Source organism: Lynx canadensis, chromosome A3 (assembly GCF_007474595.2).
Source record: "Lynx canadensis isolate LIC74 chromosome A3, mLynCan4.pri.v2, whole genome shotgun sequence".
NCBI lineage: Eukaryota > Metazoa > Chordata > Mammalia > Carnivora > Felidae > Lynx > Lynx canadensis.
Genome location: NC_044305.1, coordinates 103696626 through 103716973, shown reverse-complemented (window position 1 = coordinate 103716973; position 20348 = coordinate 103696626). Strand labels below are relative to the sequence as shown.

Here is a 20348-nt window from a genome sequence, read left to right as displayed (position 1 = left end):
GAATGTTACAAAGCCCACACTTACCAAAGATGAGGTCTGAGCTCCATGGGGCTCAGTGCCTCTGGTACTCCAGACCTGCCCTTCCAACTGATTCTTCATGCTGATGAACGGCAGCCTCTCCCACGTCAGACACAGCACATGCAGGGGCCCAGGATCCAGGGGCTGTGGGGTCTCTTTACTTTTTATTTGTTTTAGTTAACAGTCATTAAGCACTTTCTATATATGTAGGCACCTTTATAAGTGCTTTCCATGTAGTAACTTAGCTAACTCTCAAATTAGATGAGTACTATTATCAGACTAACTTTCCACAGGAGAAAACTGAGGCCAGATAGGGATGAAACAGCTGGCCCACGGTTAAGCAGCTAAAAAGTGGCAGAGTTAGCCTTTAAACCCAGAGAGTCTGTCTCCAGAGGCCATGCTCGAAACCACTGTGCCATATGCAAACCAGATGTGCCCCATGCTCCAGAAGATAGCTGGGCTCACGTTAATGGGATGAGCACAGTTTGAATCTAGCATGCCACTTCGCAGCTATGTGACCTTGGACAGGTCTCTCCCCTTCCTGAGCCTATAGACGACTCTTGCTGAACTGCCCAGAAGTTAGCATTAAACCGGATCCTCCCATCATGGGGGAGGTTGGTTGGCAGGACCAGACCCTCTTCCTATCAGACCCTCTGAGGTGACTCTCTGCTCTTGCCCCCTGTTACAGGGCTGGGGGAGGTGAGGCGGGATGTGGTTAAATTACTCACCCCAAACCTCTTTGGTAAGTCAGGGAGGGGCTGGAACAGGAGCTGGGAAAGCAAAGCCCACTCCTGGCGTGCAGCCGGGCACCATTCCCAACGGCCAGGGCTTTGTGCTCACACGTGTTCTGCATTTTGGCTTTTAATCTCCATATGTAAGTGGAGAATCCAACTGGCCTCATTTGGACATGATGAAAACCCTTCACCTGCCCGTGTGGGAACACCAAGAATCAAATTCTGTGGGCTCTGGTTAGTCACATGACTCAGGCCTCAGCTGCTTCTCTTTGCTTCCACCTTCTTTCTTTAAGGATTGACAGGGTCAACCAAGTTCTTAGGATTGTTGCTATTCGACTATCCTTACGCATTGTCTCTTTTCTCCATATCCAAGCGAACTCGGATTGAATTTCCTACCGTTGTCTGAGAGAGGAATAGCGAAGCAGAACCCTGGATTGCAGAACCTTTTTAGGAGGCTGCATCATGAAGAGGGGCAGTATGAGAGGTGGTGAGGGGAGCACTCATCACAGAAGGGGTGGGACCTTTTGGTCAGGGCTCTGTGACCTTGGATCTTACCACTTGGAGCCTCAGTTTCCTCACCTCTTGAAACCTAGCACCTGATAGGCACTCAGGAAATACTAGAATCTCCTCTGCTTTTTTTTTCCTGGATGGATGTGAATCCCAGCTCTCTCACCGTCCCCCCACCATGACCCATTAGACACACGTGGGAACTGCCTGGTTAGGGCTCCTCAGGGTGCAGCCTTGGAGAGTAGAAGCACGTCACATTCTCAGCAGATCTGACTCCAAATCATCAGGGCCTGCAAAAACAGGTGTGGGGCCTAGAAACTGCATAGTTCCTGCTGTTTCTTCCACTGGAGTAGAACTTAACAGGAGCCCTGGCTGTTGACCTTGGCCCTACACAGCCACATTCTTCACAGGGACCTGCTACAATGTCCTTTGGCCCTTGATTGTTACCTGTACCTGGATGCCCATGACCAGGGGCTGTGCTGTCTGTGTGGTCCCCTTGATATCAACAGTGGAAGATGCCACCCCCTCCATCAGGGCCCCTTTGTGAGAGCCTTCCCATCTCAGCCCCTGGCTGCTCCATTTCTCCTCAGTGTGTTTCAGAATCCCGCATGAAAGAGCAGAACTGGCTGAAGCGGAATAAAGAAATATCTGTACAAAATTGGAGCAGGGGAAAGTCTCAGAAGAGATCTATGACCCAGCGTGATGCTAAGGTTATCAGCAGACATGCATTGACCATTCCTTTCATGTTAGACACAGAGCTGCTGTTTGCTGTTTGGAGATGTCATCCAGCTGGGCAATGACTGAATCGTTATATTTTAAAGATTGCATAAGAGAACACTAAAACAATTACAAGTGTTTGTAAATTAAAAAAAAAAAAAAGTGATGTGATGTGGAGCCCCTCGGTTATTTAGTAGACTTAATCCCAAGACTAATTCCTCAGGGAGATTCAACACCACCTCATTTATCTGGCATTGACCATTTCTTGGAACAGAGCCAAGGCCTGAAATAAGCAAAACAGAACTCTGGGAATCCCAAAGAGAGGACATGAAGTCCATGTGCTGAAGCTCAAGCCCTTACTCGTTCCCGAAGGAGCCTGGCCAGCTTCTCTGGAGCCTGGTCATGCTTGTTGACTCTCACACATGGTTCCTGATTTCCTGGGGGTGCTGCAGAGTAGTAAGGAGAGAGGGTATCTGAATGCAAGCAGCTAAGAGTGCCGCTGACCAAAGAAGAGCCTGGAGAACTAGAAAAACCAGACTCAAAAATACAAGAGTGGAGTAGGCCCACTTTAGGCCCAAGGAGGAATTGGAACTCTTGTGGAATATGAAGTCCTTCAGGCAGAGTGGGCTCTGTGCAGGCAGGCAAGCTGGTGCAAGGAACATAGCTGTTTGAGGGTCCCCTCTCTGTCCTCGATGCGGCAGATTTACTATTCCCTGGAACAAAATAGATGGTGTTCTTTAACTGCTCAGCTTTTCATAGTAATCCCCTGGACCTGTATTGCTCAAAACAGATAAGTAGGTCAGCCTGACTTGGATCTAATATGGCAGAGACCATTTTACTCCCCATCCAATATCTTAAGAAGAAAGAGAGCCAAGAAAAGTCCTGGCTGGTGCCTGGGCCACGTGGCACTAGCAGTGCTTGTGGAGGATTCTAGGCATGGAGGTCATGGGTCCAGCTGGCTAGGATTGCATGTGTGGGCAGGGTAGGGGTGAGTTGGGCTTCACCCCAGTGCCAAGTGACTGGGTAACAGAGTGAAAGGGGTTCATGCATGGCCCTCACTCAGAAATGGTGCAAGGGTCTGGCAGACCTCCTGAGGAGGGACTGGCTAGGATCCAAATGCTGATCGCAGTAGAAGGGCCCTCTCTGTGCTACTACGACAGCTTCTTCAGTCAGACTCTTTGCTCAGCCCCAACCCAATTTTCTAGAACACCGGTAGGTCTCTGATCGACTTAGTCCCTTTACATTTCATTAATCGGAGAATCCTTTCTATGGACAGAGGTAGGGTCTTGAAGAAGAATCTCAACATTTTGGGCCTCTGGATTAAAATCCTAGGTTTCTCCTCATTTCTGCTCTCACTTTCTGGTCATTATGCCAACAACAACCTGTTTGATTGTAGGGATTTAGAAAGACAGTACAATAAAAATGTTTTATGATGATAAATTGTTTCTCAACTTTGAAAGACCCTTGCTCCAAGATTAGAGGAATGAGTTCTTTTTTGTTGTTGTTGTTTTTCAGAAAAGTTTTCTGTTTTTGACTCCCTAACATCCTCTGAGTCCCTGCTAGGTAAGGTGCCAGAGCCTGTATACATGTCGCCACCTTTAATCCTCCAACAGTCCTATGAGCAAGAATTATTATCCTTATGGTTCTCCCATGGATTGAAGAACTAAGACCAGAGGTGAGATGCTATTGCTCCAGATCTAGTAGAAGATGGAGGCGGGTTCTGATTCAGGTCTCCCAAATCCAAGGCTCTCACTCCTAATTCAGGACCTTGGGAGGATGATAACTTTGTTTCTGGTGCCTGGGTGCCATTTTAATCAATGTTCTATGCTTAACCTTCATTTAACATAACGCACTATTTTAAAAACCTCTGTGTTTTGCTGTCAACCTGTGGTCATTGGAAAAAATAATCTCCCAGTGAGAAAATCCACATGTCATATCTGTGAGTGTCTTATGTTAGTAGGTCGTATCTTGTCAGGTAAATTAGAGTGGGAGAGTAGCAGGCAGTAAAACTGACCCTCATCAGAGATAAAGAAAAGAGAGATTACTAAAATGACCCAAAGACAATCCATTTTATTGGCAACATTCCTTTGAAGAGCTCAGCCCAAACTTCTTAAGGGCATAAAGAAGGCGATTATAAATTTTGTATGAAATGGATAGCATTCAGACATATGAGAGGATAATGGATAAAGCTGGGATCCATCCTAGGCCAATTTGCCAAATTTTGAATCTACTGTATTCTTATTTTAGCCTCCTTTGAGATGGTTCATAACTCGCCACAAGGATTCACTCATCACATCAAGAAAATAAAGGGCTGGGAATGAAGTTTCACAAGTTGACTTCTGAATTTGTAATCATCTTAGTTAAAATTCTTTTGGATGCAAGTTAGGGAGACTCATTACAGACTTGCTCAATCAGGAAAGGAGAATACAGATAGAGAGAGAGAGAGAGTGAGAACGAGAGTGTGAGACAGAGAGGTGTTCTGGAATCCAGGTCTCCCAAGGACCAGGGACTGGGAAGGGGGTCTGGAGTGGAGGCAGCTCTGCTCTTGGTCTCTCATTGTCTCATGCCCATATTTTCAGCCTTTGCTGAGTGTCTGCTCATTCTCCTTGTTCCTCTGCATTTGTGACTGATCTTTGGCCATGAAGTTTATAGCATCTCCATTCCAGCTGTACTCCAAGATGGTGTCTCAAAGATCTAGCACTGAATTCCTGGCTCAATTTGAGTTGCAGTACTTCCCAACCCAGTTGCTTTTGGTTAGAGAATGGGGCCACATATTATGAACATGGCTACTGATGCTTTGATTGTATGGGTGGTGAGACAACTCTCAGAGAATAGCTGAGCACAAATCTATTAAAGTATATATGATAGCTTTTAAGAGACTTTCTCACTAATCCTTTCAGGCTGGTGTATAGATATGGAGCTCAACTTTGTATGTTGATCTTCTATCCAGCAACCTTGTTGTACTGTCACAATAATTGTAATAGTAATAATCTGTTTGTAGTTTTTTTTTTTTTGCATTTCCTATGTACATAATCATATCATCAGTGGAAAACGATAGCTTGTTTCTTCCTTTACAATTATTTACATTTATTTTTTTGTCATTAAAGTGGCAAGGACCTCCTGTGCAATGGTTAAAACAAGTGATTGATGGGGCGCCTGGGTGGCGCAGTCGGTTAAGCGTCCGACTTCAGCCAGGTCACGATCTCGCGGTCCATGAGTTCGAGCCCCGCGTCAGGCTCTGGGCTGATGGCTCAGAGCCTGGAGCCTGTTTCTGATTCTGTGTCTCCCTCTCTCTCTGCCCCTCCCCCGTTCATGCTCTGTCTCTCTCTGTCCCAAAAAAAATAAACGTTGAAAAAAAAAATTAAAAAAATAAATAAATAAAACAAGTGATTGATAACAGGCACATGAATTTTATTCTTGACTTTAAAAGGCATGTGTTTAAAAGGCATCCCATTCATGCTCTGTCTCTCTCTGTCCCAAAAATAAATAAACGTTGGAAAAAAAAAATTTAAAAAAAATAAAAAAATAAAAAAAAAAATTAAAAAAAAAAAAAGGCATCCCATTAAGGATGTTATTTGGTGTGGGTATGTTACAAATATTCTTTTTCCCCCAGTTTCATTTAGAAATAATTGACATATATCACTGTATAAGTTTAAGGCATACAGCATGATAGTTCGATTTGTGTACATTAGGAAATGATTACCATAGTAGGTTCAGCTAACATTTGTCTTCTCATATAGGTGAAATAAAAAGTAAAGAAAGAAGAAAATAATACAGGGAAAGAAATTTCTCCTTGTGATGAGAACTCTTAGGATTTTACACTCTTAATTACGTTCTTTCCTATATATCAAATAACAGCGTTAGCTATAGTCATCATGTTTTATATCACATCCCTAGTACTAATTTATTTTATAACTGGAAGTTTGAACCTTTGACAACCTTTCTCCAGGAATTCCTCCTTCCTCCCTGCCTCTGCTAACCACAAGTTTTGCCTTTTTCGTGAGGTTTTTTTTTTTTTTTTAATATTCTACATATCAATGAGATCACACAGTATTAGTCTTTGTCTGACTTATTTCACTTAGCATAACGCCTTCAGGGTCCATTCATGTTGCTGCAAATGGTAGGGTTTCCTTGTTTTTTTTATGGCTGAATAATATTCCTGTGTGTGTGTGTGTGTGTGTGTGTGTGTGTGTGTCTGTAGTGTGTGTGTACCACAGCTTCTTTATCCTTTCATCCATCCACTGATGCTTATCTTGTTTTCTTACTTTGACTATAATGTAAATGTAAAGCAGCAGTAAATGATGCTGCTACACACCTGAGGATGCAGATATCTTGAGTTAGTGTTTTCATTACCTTTGAATATATTCCCAGAAGTGGAATTGGTAGTTTTATTTTTAATTTTTTGAGGATCTTCCATACTGTTTTCCACAGATAATCCGACCATCAGGGCACAGGGCCCCCTTTTCTCTCCATTCACACCAGCATTTGTTGTTTTTTTTGATGACGGCCATTTTAACTGGCATGAGGTGATGTTTCATTGTAATTTCAACTCACATTTCTCTAATGACTAGTGATATTGAGCATCTTTTCATGTACTTGTTGGTCTTTTTATATCTTCATTGGTGAAATGTCTATTCGAGTCTTTTGCCCATTTTTAATTGGATTATTTATTGTTTTGGGTTGGGGTTTTTTGCTGTGGAGTTATACATGAGTTCTTTATGTTTTATATGTCAGATATTAGCCCCTTATCAGATACACGGTTTGCAAATATTTTTTCCCATTCCATAAGTTGTCTTTTCATTTGTTAATGTTTTTTTCATGGTACAGAATCTTTTTAGTTTGATGTAGTCTCACTTATTTATTTTTTATTTTGTTGCTTGTGCTTTGGTATCATATCCAAAAATACATTACCAAAACCCATGTCGAGGAGCTTTGTTCCTATATTTTCTTCTAGAAGTATCATGGTCTCTGGTCTTACATTTAAGTCTTTAATCTATTTTCAGTTAATTTCTTACAGAATGGTGGGTCAGTTTCATTCTTTACATGTGAATATCCAATTATCCCAGCACCATTTATTGGAAAGACTGTCTTTTCTCCATTAAGTATTCTTTGCTCCCTTGTCAGATATTAGTTGACTATATATGTTTGGGTTAATTTCTGGGTTCTCAGTTTTGTTCCATTGATCTGTTTGTATGTTTTTATGTTAGAACCATACTATTTTGATGAATTTAATGTTATAGTATAGCTTGAAATCAAGAAGTGTGATACCTCATGCTTTGTCCTTCTTCCTTGGGGTTTCTTTGGTTATTTGGGGTCTTTTGTTGTTCTATATAAAAAGAGTGTTTTTTTCTACTTTTGTAAAAAATACCATTGGAAGCTCAGTAGGGATTGCACTGAATCTATAGATGGCTTTTGGTAGTATTGACATTTTAACAATATTAATTCTTCCAATCCATGAACATGGGATGTTATCTTATTTATATATGTCTTCTTTGATGTCTTGCATTAATGTCTTATAATTTTCAGCATAGAGACCTTTTACCCCCTTAGTTAAATTTATTCCTAAGTATTTTATTGTTTTTGATGCTGTTGTAAATGTGACTGATTTTTTATTGCTTTTTTAGAAATTTGGTTATTAGTATTTTACTTCTTTCTTTTCAATTTTGATACTTGTTATTTCTTTTTCTTGCCTGATTGCTCTATCTAGGACTTCCAGTACTATGTTGAGTAGGAGTGATGAGAGTAGGCACCTTTGTCTTGTTCCTGGTATTAGAAAAAATGCTTTCATCCTTTCATCATATGTTGAGTATGATGTTAACTGTGGGCTTGTCATATATGGCCTTTGTTATGTTAAGATATGTTCCTTCTATGCCTAATTTGTGAAGAGTTTTATCATGGGGGCACCTGGTGGCTCAATCGGTTAAGCGTCCAACTCTTGGTTTTGGCTCAGGTCGTGATCTTACAGTCATGGGATCAAGCCCTGCATTGAGCCCCATGTTGAGCTCCACATCAAGCTCTGTGCTGAGTGTGGAGCCTGCTTGGGATTCTCTCTCACCCTCTGTCTCTGCCCCTACCCTGCTTGTACTCTCTCTATCTCAAAATAAATAAACATCTAAAAAAAGAGTTTGTCATGAATGAATGTTGACTTTTGTCAAGCGATTTTTCTGCATCTATGAGATAATCATATGATTCTTTTCTTTATTCTATTAATGTGATGTATTACTCTGATTGATTTGCATATGTTGAACCTTGCATCCCAGGGATAAATCCCACTTGATCATGGTGAGTGATTCTTCTCATGTGCTGCTGAATTCAGTTTGCTTCTATTTTATTGAGAATTTTTATACCATATTCATCAAGATATTAGTCTACAGTCTTCTTTGCTAGTAGTGTGCTTTTTCTAGTTTAGGTATCAGGATAATACAGGCCTCATAAAATGAGTTTGGGAGGGTTCCCTCCTCTTTGATATGTTTGGAAGAATTTAAAAAGGATTGGTGTTAATTCTTCTCCAAATGTTTCGTACAATTGATCAGTGAAACCATCTGTTCCAAGGTTATTCTTTATTGGGAGATTTTTGATTACTGATTTAGTCTCCTTACTAGTAACTGATCTATTCAGATTTTCTATTTCTTCCTGATTCAGTCTTGGTAACTTGTATGTTTCTAAGAATTTTTCCATTTCTTCTATATGTCCAGCTTGTTGGCATATAGTTGTTTATAGTTGCAAATATTCTTTGTTATGTCAAGGAAGGTCTGTTTTATCTTTAGTTGTGAGGAGGCTTTTGTGTGCTTCTGTTTATTTTTCTACTGGTTTTAAAATTATGAATAGATTTGACTCTTAGGGAATTATGTGCATTTATTTTATTGAGATAATTGTACCTTTTCCTCCTTTTAGTCTGTTAATGTAGTGAACTTAGATTTTCTTAAAAAAAATTTTTTTTAATGTTTATTTATTTTTGACAGAGAGAGACAGACAGAGCATGAGCGGGGGAGGGGCAGATAGAGGGAGACACAGAATCCGAAGCAGGCTCCAAGCTCTGAGCTGTCAGCACAGAGCCCAACGCAGGGCTTGAACTCACAGACTGCGAGATCATGACCTGAGCCAAAGTTGGACGCTCAACCAACTGAGCCACCCAGGCACCCCTATATTAGTAGATTTTCTAATGTTTAGCAAATCTTGAGTTTGGGGATATAAACACAGTCATGGGGTGTGTATGAGTGTGTGTGAGTGTACGTGTGTGTGTGTGTGTGTGTTTGTGTGTGTGTGTGTTTGTGTGTAATACATTGTAGATTCTGTCTGCTAAGACTTATTGAGGATTTTTCCATCTGCAATAATAATTATTCCTTTCTAGCACTGCCTTTGTCCAATTTGGATATCAAAGTTATACCATTTTCATTAAATGACTTGGGGAAGGAGTGTTTCTTTTTTTCTATTTGCTCAAAGAGTTTACATAAAATTAAATCATCTGCTCCTTGAATATTTGGTACAAGTATCTGTAAAGCTGTATAGGGTTAATAGTTTATTTCTGGGAACATTTAAAGATGATTGATTCTCTTTCTTTAGTGGTATAGCTACTCAGGTTTTCTATTCCTCTTGAGTCTGTTTTCATCATTTATATCTTTCCAGTAATTTTTCCAATTATTCTTAGTTTTAAAATTTATTGGCATAAATTCATAATGTCCTTTTATCTTTTCAGTCCTCGCTGTATCTATAGTTATGCTCCCTTTGCCATTCCTAATATTGTTTATTTTTCCCATCCCCTTATCTTGTGCTCTATTTTTGTATTTTTTTCAAACAATAAACTTTTGGTTCACTTGATCCTGTCCAGATTGTATCTGGTTTTTCTATTTAATTGGTTTTTATCTTTATTATTTATTTTCTCCTACTTTTCGTGTGTTTATTTTCCTGCTGTTATTCTAGTACCTTAGCTTGGATATTACTCATTAATTTTTGTTGTTTCTCCTTTTCTATTATAAACATTTAAAGTTGTACCATTTCTTTTTAAATACTGCTTTGGCTGGATCAACCATAATTTGATAAATAAAAAGTTCTCTTTATCAATTCTAAGTAAATTTTAATTTCCATCGTGACTTATTTGACCCAGGAATGTTTTCAGATTTCCTAATATCTAGTGTTTTTTTAAAAAAAAATAATAACTAACCTTTATATAATCCTCGCAACAACCCCACAAAGTAGGACTCTTACAATCCCAGTGTTGCGTATGTGAAGAATGAGGCACTGAGAGTTTAAGCAATTTGCCCAGAATTACACAGCTCCTGAATTGGCAGATCTAAACCCATCCAGTTGGGCTATAGGGTACAACCCCTGTGCAATACTGCCTTCTTTTTAGTAACTGTTCTCATTATCTTGTTGTTATAGTAATAATTATTATTATATTGATTTTTCCACTTAATTCCATTGTAGTCAGAGGAAATGGCCAATGAGATACAGATTTTTTGAAATTTGTTATGGTCTACTTTGTGGCCTAGAAACATGGACAGTTTCCATGTGTGCTTCAAAAGAATGTGCATTCAGTAATTGGAGGCAGAGTTTTAAATGTGACCAATAGATTAAGGTTATTAATGGCATTATTCAAATATTCCCTATTCTTACTGAGGTTTTGGTGTGTCTGACCTATCAAATACTGAGTGGGCTAAAATCTCCCACTTTCATGGTAGATTTGTCAGTGTCTCCTTATAATTCTGCCAGTTTTGGTCTCATGAGTTTCAAGTTGTGTTATTTGATGTTTACAATTTTGGAATTGTTCTAGCTTCCGCCTGAATTGAATGTTTGGTCCTGCTGCAGTGACCCTCTTTAGCTCTAGCAAGGCCTTAAAATATATTTTGCCCAATAGTAATACAAGGACAGAGTCTTCTATTTGGTTGGTGTTTATCTGTTATATCCTTTCACTTTAAACTTTTCTGTTATTGTGTTGTATTGTTTCTTATAAATAACATTTATCTGGTTTTTAAATTTAATTTATTCTGACAACCTCATTTTTATCTTTTTAGTCTCAGTATTTATTGTCATCACTGATATATTTGAATTCATTTCTTCCATCTTACTCTTTGCTATTTTTGTGTCTTATCTCTGCTTGTTTGGACTTCTTACTTTCTTTCAGATTTATTATTTCTGCCCCTTTTCCACTCTTCCCTCATCTGGTTTTCATTCTAATTATGTTCATTTTGTGGTCAACCTAGCAATCAAAAATTTTTTAATGTTTATTTCTTTATTTTGAGAGAGAGAGAGCAGGGGAGGTGCAGAGGGAGAGGGAGAGAGAGAATCCCAAGCAGGCTCCCTGCTGTCAGTGCAGTCTGACGTGGGACTCGATCTCATGAACCGCGAGATCATGACACGAGTCAAAATCAAGAGTTTGACGCTCAACTGGCTGAGCCACCCAGATGCCCCCAATCTGGCAATTTTATTATGCACATTTAGCATGTGAAGTTGAAAGTTAATTATCATCTTTCTTCCAACAACGCAGGGCTTAGATTGCTTTCCCTAAATACCAGTTCCCCACCTCTGTGCTATTGTGTCCATTACTTCAGCGCTATGTTTTTTAATCCCACCAACTAGCCTTTGTATTTATTATTCTATGGAACCACGGTTTCTTTAGAACTTTTGCCTTCTACCAGTGTCTTTGCTTACAATTCCTTCTGGCATCTCTTGAGCCATTGCCCTTACCCCTGCGTTCAGAATACCATTTAGTGTGGGTCTGTGGTAGTGAACTTCAGTTTTATTTGTCTGAATGTCTTCCTTTTATGCTCAACCTTAAAAGATTAAGTACTATTAGGTATAGATTTCACGGTCGGCAGCTATTTTCTCTCAGTATTTTCAAGTTTTTACAATTATTCTGGATTCCCTTGTCACTGAAGAATCAGATACCTGTCTAATTTTTTTTAAATTTTTTTTTTTAACGTTTATTTATTTTGGGGACAGAGAGAGACAGAGCATGAACGGGGGAGGGGCAGAGAGAGAGGGAGACACAGAATCGGAAGCAGGCTCCAGGCTCTGAGCCATCAGCCCAGAGCCCGACGCGGGGCTCGAACTCACGGACCGCGAGATCGTGACCTGGCTAAAGTCGGACGCTTAACCGACTGCGCCACCCAGGCGCCCCAGATATCTGTCTAATTTTTCATGGCAATCTATTGCGGGGGGTGGGGATCTCTGCTTCTTTCAAGATATTTTATTTTTTGGTGATCTGTGATTTGACTTAATGTGCCTAAGTATTGTTTTTTTTTTTTTTTTCAATATATGAAATTTGTTGTCAGATTGGTTTCCATACAACTATTTGGGGTTATTTGAGTTTGCTAAATATGTGGATTTGTGCCACTTGATCATTTTGGAAATTTTAGGTCATTGTTATCGCCATGTTCTTGATTTTATCCACTTCTAGGTATATTAGGCTAATATCCATGTGGGCTACTTCTGCAGGTTTGATTCTGTTATGGTCTAGCTCTTCTGATTATTCTTTATTTCCCCTTGTGATTTGTGATTTTGTTTTTAATTGATCCCGTGATATTTGGAACTTCATCTGGATAGTTTTTTCAGGACAGTGAGGATCTATATTTACCTCTGCCAGCTGCCTGATGATCTCAACAACCCACTTTAAACTGGCTCCTTTGTTTGGGACTTTGAGGGGCCTCATAGGAAGTATGGATTCTGGCCACAGAGCCATGGTTGAAAACTCTAAGGAAAGATGTTTTCTGCACCTGCCCCCCCCCACCCCCCCACAACCAGAGCTAAGACTAGCCAAGTTCCTCATTATGTTCTTGGGTGAGGGGTGGTGTTTTCTTATTTCACCCATGGTAGGTGTTGTTTTCCAGGAGACTATGTATATGTAGGGGTCTTTACATAACCTCTTATCTGGCCTCAACACATCGTACCCTCTTGGAGCCCATGGTCTCTCATTGTGTCCAGCCTGTGAAGATTTCTCTTTATTAGCTTAACCGTGCATTCAAAATGATTTTTTAAAAATATTTTATGAGTAGGGCACCTGGGTGGCTCAGTTGCGTGTCTGACTCCTGATTTTGGCTCAGGTCATGATCCCAGGGTCGTGGGATTGAGCCCTGTGCCAGGCTCTGATTTTGTGATTTCTACTGGAGAATTAAAAAAAAAGAATATCTAGCCGCCATATTGCCAGAGACAAATCTAACTTCCCCTCCTCCATGCTCCCTAAACAGTTTTAGTCCAGCTGCCATTGATTCCCCATGGCTTAATCCAAAGGACACTTCTCGGTCCTCACCCGCCAAAGCATGCCTGTTCCTCCTGGACACATTCTCAGCCTTCAGGACACAGTACTCTTTGGCTTTCTTCTGGCTTCTTTGTCTTCTTAGTCTCCTCTGCCAGTGTTCTTCTGTGTGACCTCTGAATGTTGGCATTTTTCAGAACGTGAGCCTGAGTCCTCTCTTCTGTGTGTATTCACACTCTTGATGAGCCCGTCTTCTCCTGAAGTTTTAAATACGACGTGTATGGTGAGGCCTTTCTAATTTACATCTCCATCCCAGACCCCTTTTCACATGTCCGGAGTCTCGTATCTAACTTTCATCGCTCACAGACTCTCATACCTCACACCGATGGACGTGAAAATTTGATCTTTCCCTCAAATATCCTTCTGCCCCAGGATTCTCCAACTCAGTAGACACCACACCATACACCTACTGTTCATGTGGCCCAGGCTTCCTTGTTCTCATGCCCACTCTCAATCCTCTCTGAGCCCTTCTCCCTCCACCTCCATGCTGCCATGTCTCCCATCCATGCCACCAACTAGCCCAACTTCTCTCTCTCTCTAGGCTGTGTTCACTCAGCAGCTATAGCCAACTTTTAAAGTCACAAGTTATCTCACTCCAAAGCTCAAAATTATTTTATGACTTAGCACCTACACTAACCTAAAATGAACTCCTGACGGCTCCCGAGTCACTTGACCCCTATCTACCTCTTCTACCTTAACTTTGGGCCACTCTCCCCCAACTGACCACCTCCAGCTCAGCCTTCTTCCTAGTCCCTGAACATTCTGTGCTTCTTCATGGCCTCAGGGTGTTTGCACACGCTGTTCTTTCACCGGGAGCAAGCTTTCTCCATTCCTGGCGTGGCTGACTCCTCTTCTTTAAGTTTCCAAGTTAAACAAGCCCTCTGAAAATATTCTTCAACATCTATCTAGGTTAGAAGAGGTCTTTCTTGTTATTTTTTTCCTATGGAACCCAGATCTCCTCCTTTCTGGCACTTACCAGAGATTGTTTAATTGCCTATTTTATTTGTCTACCTGACCAACACCTATCTCTCTCCTGCAACACATGTCTGTGGTTGCAGCGTGTAGCATAGGGCCTGCGAAGTGAGACCCTCACTATACCTTTGGTGACAGGACCTATGAATGAACTCCCTCCTCTCCGTTTCCCCAGTTTATAAGCCCTGACACTGTAGGGTCATCTCAAAGCCAGCAGGGCGGGACAACTCGTCGTCACCTCCATAGGAACATCCGTCATCTGCTGGGCGTTGAACTCTGGCTGTCAGAAGATCCCACTCAGACCACGGCTGTCACAGGAAAGGCTGTATTGAATCTCACACACATCAGCTGACCTTGCACACGGGCTCTGCCCCATTCAAGGTGTGGAGATACATAGGCATAAATTAACACAACTCTAAGAAACAGTCCATCCTGTATTTCCAATTGACCTTCCTCTTACAAATAAGATTGATTTCTGTCTGTTTCTTCTCCTTCAAATTAACAAGATTTACCCTCAATTTGTTTAAAAGGAGGGAAGAAAGCCTGTTTCTAATTTGTTCTTATCCATTTATTAAATATAATCATACAGTAAAAAAAATTCAGAGATGTTAAAAACAGCAGGAAAATATTAAACTTGCAGTGTACAAAGCTTGAATCATAAAATATGTTTCATGGGGCTCTTACTGAAATGGGACACAACCTTAATGACATTCACAATTACTTGCTAAGAGGCTCGATGTAACCCAGAAGGCAGAGATAGAGTAACACATCTACCCAGCGTGCTCTCTCTTCATGGAGACCAGATTCCGGGCTGCATTGCCCCCTGAGGATTCTGTTGGCTTTGGGAGCGTGGAGTTTAGAGTTCCCTCTGTCTATTCTATATTTCTTTTTTTAATTAAGAGTGAAATAAGCTAATGGAAAATATTATTCACTTTTTTGGAGATGAAACCTGTTTCTTCCCTCACTTCCCTCCTTTCTCTCATCTGCCTCCCCCCACCAGAAATGTATAAGCAAATGCCCCTACTTAGGAGTCCGGTGTGGAAAAGAAAGAAAACTCATGGGACTACCATTTCATTTCCCAACATGCTGTCGAGTACCTTGAGATGATGGCTTCGAGAAGGATTTCCTTGGACTCCAAAGGATATGTTGACGTCAGAGAAGCAGTTCACATTGATTTCTTGCTGTGTGTGTGTGCACACGCCCCCTGCACTGCCTCAGTCTGCTTGGTCTGCCGTGACCACGTATGTCAGACTGAATGCCTTAAAAAACAGAAATTTGTTCTGGAGGCTGAAAGTCCAACATCAGGCTCTTTCTTGGCAGGGGTGGTTTCTTCTGAGGCTTCTCCATGTGGTTTGTAGATGACATGTCTTCACATGGTCTTCCCTCTATGTGTCTGTGCCTCAGCGTCCTCTGCTTAGAAAGACATCTGGAGGGGTGCCTGGGTGGCTCAGCGGGTTAAGCATCCAACTTTGGCTCAGGTCATGATCATGCGGTTCATGGGGTCGAGCCCTACGTCGGGCTCTGTGCTGACAGCTCAGAGCCTGGAATCTGCTTCAGATTCTGTCTCTCTCTCTCTCTCTCTGCCCCTCCCCTGCTTGTGCTCTGTCTCTTTCTCTCTCTCTCTCTCTCTCTCTCTCTCTCTCTCTCTCTCTCTCTCAAAAATAAATAGACATAAAAAAAATCCTGATGAAGGTACAAAGTGCCGGGTTATGACCCGGCATGGAAAGTATCTTAGGCTGCAGAGCCCAGGACTGCCCCTCAGCTTGCCACCGATGGGTGCTATATAGGTGACTATGAGGTTAACATATTTCCTCCTTCCCCAAATCCAGCACTCTTACTTTCCTGTCTTGCTCACCTGGTTCTGGCTTTCCTCACACCCAACTCACTCCTCAGCCTTCTCTAACTGTAACATGCTCAGTCACGTTCCCCCTCCCTCCAAAACACTCCATGGCTCCCTTTGCCCAGATCTGATCTGCTGGTTTCCCAGTCCCACCCCACTTTCCTCCTCCTAACACTTGTTTCTGCCCTCGCAATCTCAGCTCCTATTCCAAGCCTTTTTCTTGGGGGCTTTCTTTCCCAGACACCCTTTTATCTCCACATCCTGAGATTACAGATGACTTTATCTTTTTTTCTGTTGGGTTTTCCTGTGTTCTGGTTTTTTAAAATAATGCTTATGTATTGTTTTTAGTAATTTATTAAAAACCTCAAGTTCATTTTTAATTAGAAAATCACACACACACACACACACACACACACACACACACACACAGTGGTTATAATCATTTGTCTCCAAAGAATTCAGGGTCCCAAGTTTAGAATTTAGTCCCTCCAGAAGACGGCTGCAAGTCTGCACTGAGTAACTTCTCTGCATTGCGTGTCTCTCCTTAAACTTGAGAGCATGTTCACACGGAACGCAGCTGCCTAGAATTTGTTGAACCTTGTTAGTTTTTCAACGGGTCACCTCGGATATTTCAAAGATTTAGATTTTTATGAGGGTAGGTCTCTCTGGCCTAGTCTAAGGAAATTAGATCAGAACTATGCCCTTGGTAGTTTCAGGAGATTGGAAGCGATGTGCTGGCCACAACCGTGTCTTGCACGCAGTTGTCTTTGGGTTTTCTCTGTGCTGTTTCTTCTTCAGCTGCCTGCAAGCTCTGTGAGGGCTGTGAGCCTTGTACCTCAGCTCTGTCCAGGCCTTGGAGAGTCTGGAATCATTGAGAAGCAGCGATGCGGTTTTACTCGGGTTTCAAACATGAGGAGGATTTCAATGTTGAGTTTCGCCATCCGGAAGAGAAATAAATGATACTGCATTGGAAGAACTTGTATATAAGATAGAGCATCTTCATGTTCTCAGGACTCTATTGCCCCTTCTCTGAGAGGCTGTCAGTATTCATTTGCTGATTCTGCTGCGTCTTGAGTAGATTATCTCTCAGGTCATTTTACAGCCTTGTGGCCTGGCTTCCTGGAGCAGAGTGCGAACAGATTCAGAAGTGTCAGAGAACGGCAAAGAATTTGACACTCGCACCCCTACTGGGATAGACCAGAGCACAATTCTCAAAGAAAAAGTATGTTGTTTCTTCAGAATCATTCTTTTGAGCACTTAGCAGCTATGCTTCTTAAGTGTAAAGGCTTCTTCCCAATACCGAGGTGATAGATGTAGTGTTCATCTTTTCTACACCAGAACTTAGGAGATTATTCAAGAACATTCCAACATGGCTCTCAAGCTTCACTTTCTTCGTCTGTGAGATGGGGTGATGTCTCACGTGGCTGTTGTGAGAAAAAAAAGAGGATTATGTGAAACAGCAAGTGAAATTCGGGTAGAGCACCCAGTCCAGAACCTAGTTGTAGCGGGCACTCGATGAATGGCGGTGTCACAATGATGAACGTGAGTCAGCTGTGGCCTTGTGGCAGGGAAACATTCCGGAGCCTGGTCACATTCAGTGGGCACCTAAGTTTACGTGGTCTGCCTGTGGGGCGGGTTTATCCCTGTGGTTATGGGGCAGGGGCCGGGGAGGTTGGCAATGTTACTGATTTATTTCTCCATAAATACAGCCTGTTTACGTTTATGTAAGTGTTAAGCAGTCCTCCAGATGCTTACACTGTGCACTTCGGCCTGCGTAGACCGCTGTGATGCTGGCCTGGGTGGGGGTGTGGGAAAGTAGGGGCATCCGAAGACGGCTCCCGGGTCAGGAAGCACTGAGTGATGCTCCAGACTTCTGCAGGCAGCAAGCCCCCGGAAGTGCCGGCTTCTGTGACTCAAGTGGCCATTTTCAGAAAGAAAGCAAGGTACCCTGAGATGGGAGTGTATGGCTGCCCACGGGAGCGCCCTTCTGCGCTGCTCCGTGCGGCTTGCAAATTTCAGCAGAGGCTGAATCTTGTCATTCCCTCGCCAGAGCTGAAGTGCTAAATGCAAATAGTCCTGGGAGAAGTAGCCTGGCAGTCACCTCTGATATAACTTACTTAGGCAGGATTGATTTGTGGAAGCCGATTTTGAGAGTGAGAAAGATTCTAGAGATTTAATGGGGAGAGCAAGGAACTGGAAGAAATACCGTGCAGGGGCCTTCAGAAGGGGAAGGGCCCGAGGCCAAACACAGGCAAACTTTGCTGCTCTATGTTTTGCCTGGGGCCGATCGACTTTCTCCTGAGCAGCTGTTTCTCCCAGTTTGTGTGCAGAACTACTGTCAACACTTTGAAAATGAGCAGCAGGCTACTGCCATTTAAATAAGGATTTCAGGAAATAAAAAAAGAAAAAAACACTAGCTGGAAACTGGGGTGTGAATTTATGACTCAGAGTAGTTAATGATATTAACACGCAGAGTGGCAATTTAGGATTTTTGTGTGGTGTCCCGAGAATCAGGTACATTTGCTAATTTTGAAAAGGTTGGGGTGGAGGAGGTATCATTCTCCTGCATATATTTAGGGCATAATCACTAATTTCTTGACATTTATTAGAATTCATAAGATTTGGAAGAGAGGTAGAAAAAAATCAGCACAACTTGTTGAAATATTTTGGGGAAAAAAATGTGACATGACTATGTCCAAATGTTTTTACTAATAATGAAGGCAAATCTGAAATAATATTTATAGATTAAAAGCAAGTGTGATGGCTTAAAACTCTTAGAAAGGTTACTCTGGGCAGGAGAACTATAGTTACTGTATTCTTTTCCATTTTCTGTATTTTTGTATGATTTCAAAGAAAAGGTTAGTCTTTTATGATGATGGGATTGCACATTTAAAATATATTTCTTTTCTTTTTTCTGCAATAGGGTTACATGATGGAAAACCGAATCTCAGGCCTACAATGTGACACAGATGTGTTTGTAACTTTTGAAGGTGACAATGTTGTTATGCTGCAGGTAAGATTCAGGAAATGTTTATTCTTCTTTTAAAAAAAAAAGTTTATTTATTTACTTTGAGAGAGAGAGAGTGAGCGCACATGAGTGTGTTAGTGCTAGTGGGGGAGGGGCAGATTTGGAGGGAGAGAGAGAATCCCAAGCAGGCTCCACACTGTCAGCACAGAGCCCGACGTGGGGCTTGATCTCATGAACCTTGAGATCATAACCTGTGCTAAAATCAAGAGTCAGTGCTCCTCCCAGCAGGTGCCCTCCTCAATGCCCATCACCCACTTACCCATCCCTCCTACCCCCCATCAACCCTCAGTTTATTCTCAGTTTTTAAGAGTCTCTTATGGTTTGCTTCCCTCCTTCTCTTTGTTTTTTCCTCTTCCCCTCCCCTATGGTCTTCTGTTAAGTTTCTCAGGATCCACATAAGAGTGAAAACATATGGTATCTGTCTTTCTCTGTATGACTTATTGCATTGGGTGTTGTATGGAAACCAATTTGACAATAAATTTCATATTAAAAAATAATAAAATAAAAAATAAAAACAAAATAAGCGAATAGACATACAAGAAAGGACTTGTTGGCTGGAAGACTCCTCTGATTATTACTCAAAATGCTAATAAAGTCCCTGTGCACAAACAGCTAAAAAAAAGAAAAGAAAAGAAAAAGAGTCAGATGCTTAACTGACTGAGCCACCTAGGTGCCTCTTGGAAATGTTTATTCTTCTTAAACAGTGTAACTTTCAAGATTAAGAGTTACCCAGAAATCTGAAGTGTTTCGTACGTTTTATTTTCATCTAATGTCTTCATTTAATTGGTAGGTGTTTTCCTGTTAAGCGCTTGATCTTTGCAGTAGTTGAACACGGGATGAAATTATTTCTCTCCTAGCTGATCTTTGACATTGAACTATATCTTTTTTGCTTTAAGAAAACAGCTTCTTAGACACAATTAGTCAGTTCTTGTACTGGGAAGGCTATTCCAAAAGAGTGTATGAAGACCCAGAAGATGAACAGGCACAAAGACATGAAAAGGCAATTTACAAAAGGAGGGCAATTGATCAACCTCACTGGCGATCAGAGAAATGCACATTAGGGCATACTATAATACTGTTTTCTCTATCAGACTGATTCATGTTTAAGAGTATATTGAAGTCCCAGTGTTGTTGAGAACAAAAGAGGCACTCTTCCATGTTCCTGTTAGGCTGTGTGTGATTCTACTTCTGGGACTATCTAAGGTAATAATCCTAAAATACAGAAAAACGTTAAGGCACAAACGTTTTCATTAGTACATTATTTATTACAGTAATAATGTT

General features: G+C 41.4%; 1 protein-coding gene across 1 annotated transcript in view; it reads left to right on the top strand.

Moving 5' to 3' along the window:
• The window catches only part of ACOXL (acyl-CoA oxidase like), a 194858-nt gene extending 175747 nt beyond the window's left edge, over positions 1-19111 (top strand). Inside the window, exon 11 of the mRNA XM_032592686.1 lies at positions 18963-19111. Coding sequence (XP_032448577.1) covers positions 18963-18972 — 10 coding nt within the window. The 3' untranslated portion in view covers positions 18973-19111. The remainder of the gene's footprint in view (positions 1-18962) is intronic.
• The last annotated feature ends 1237 nt before the right edge of the window (positions 19112-20348 follow it).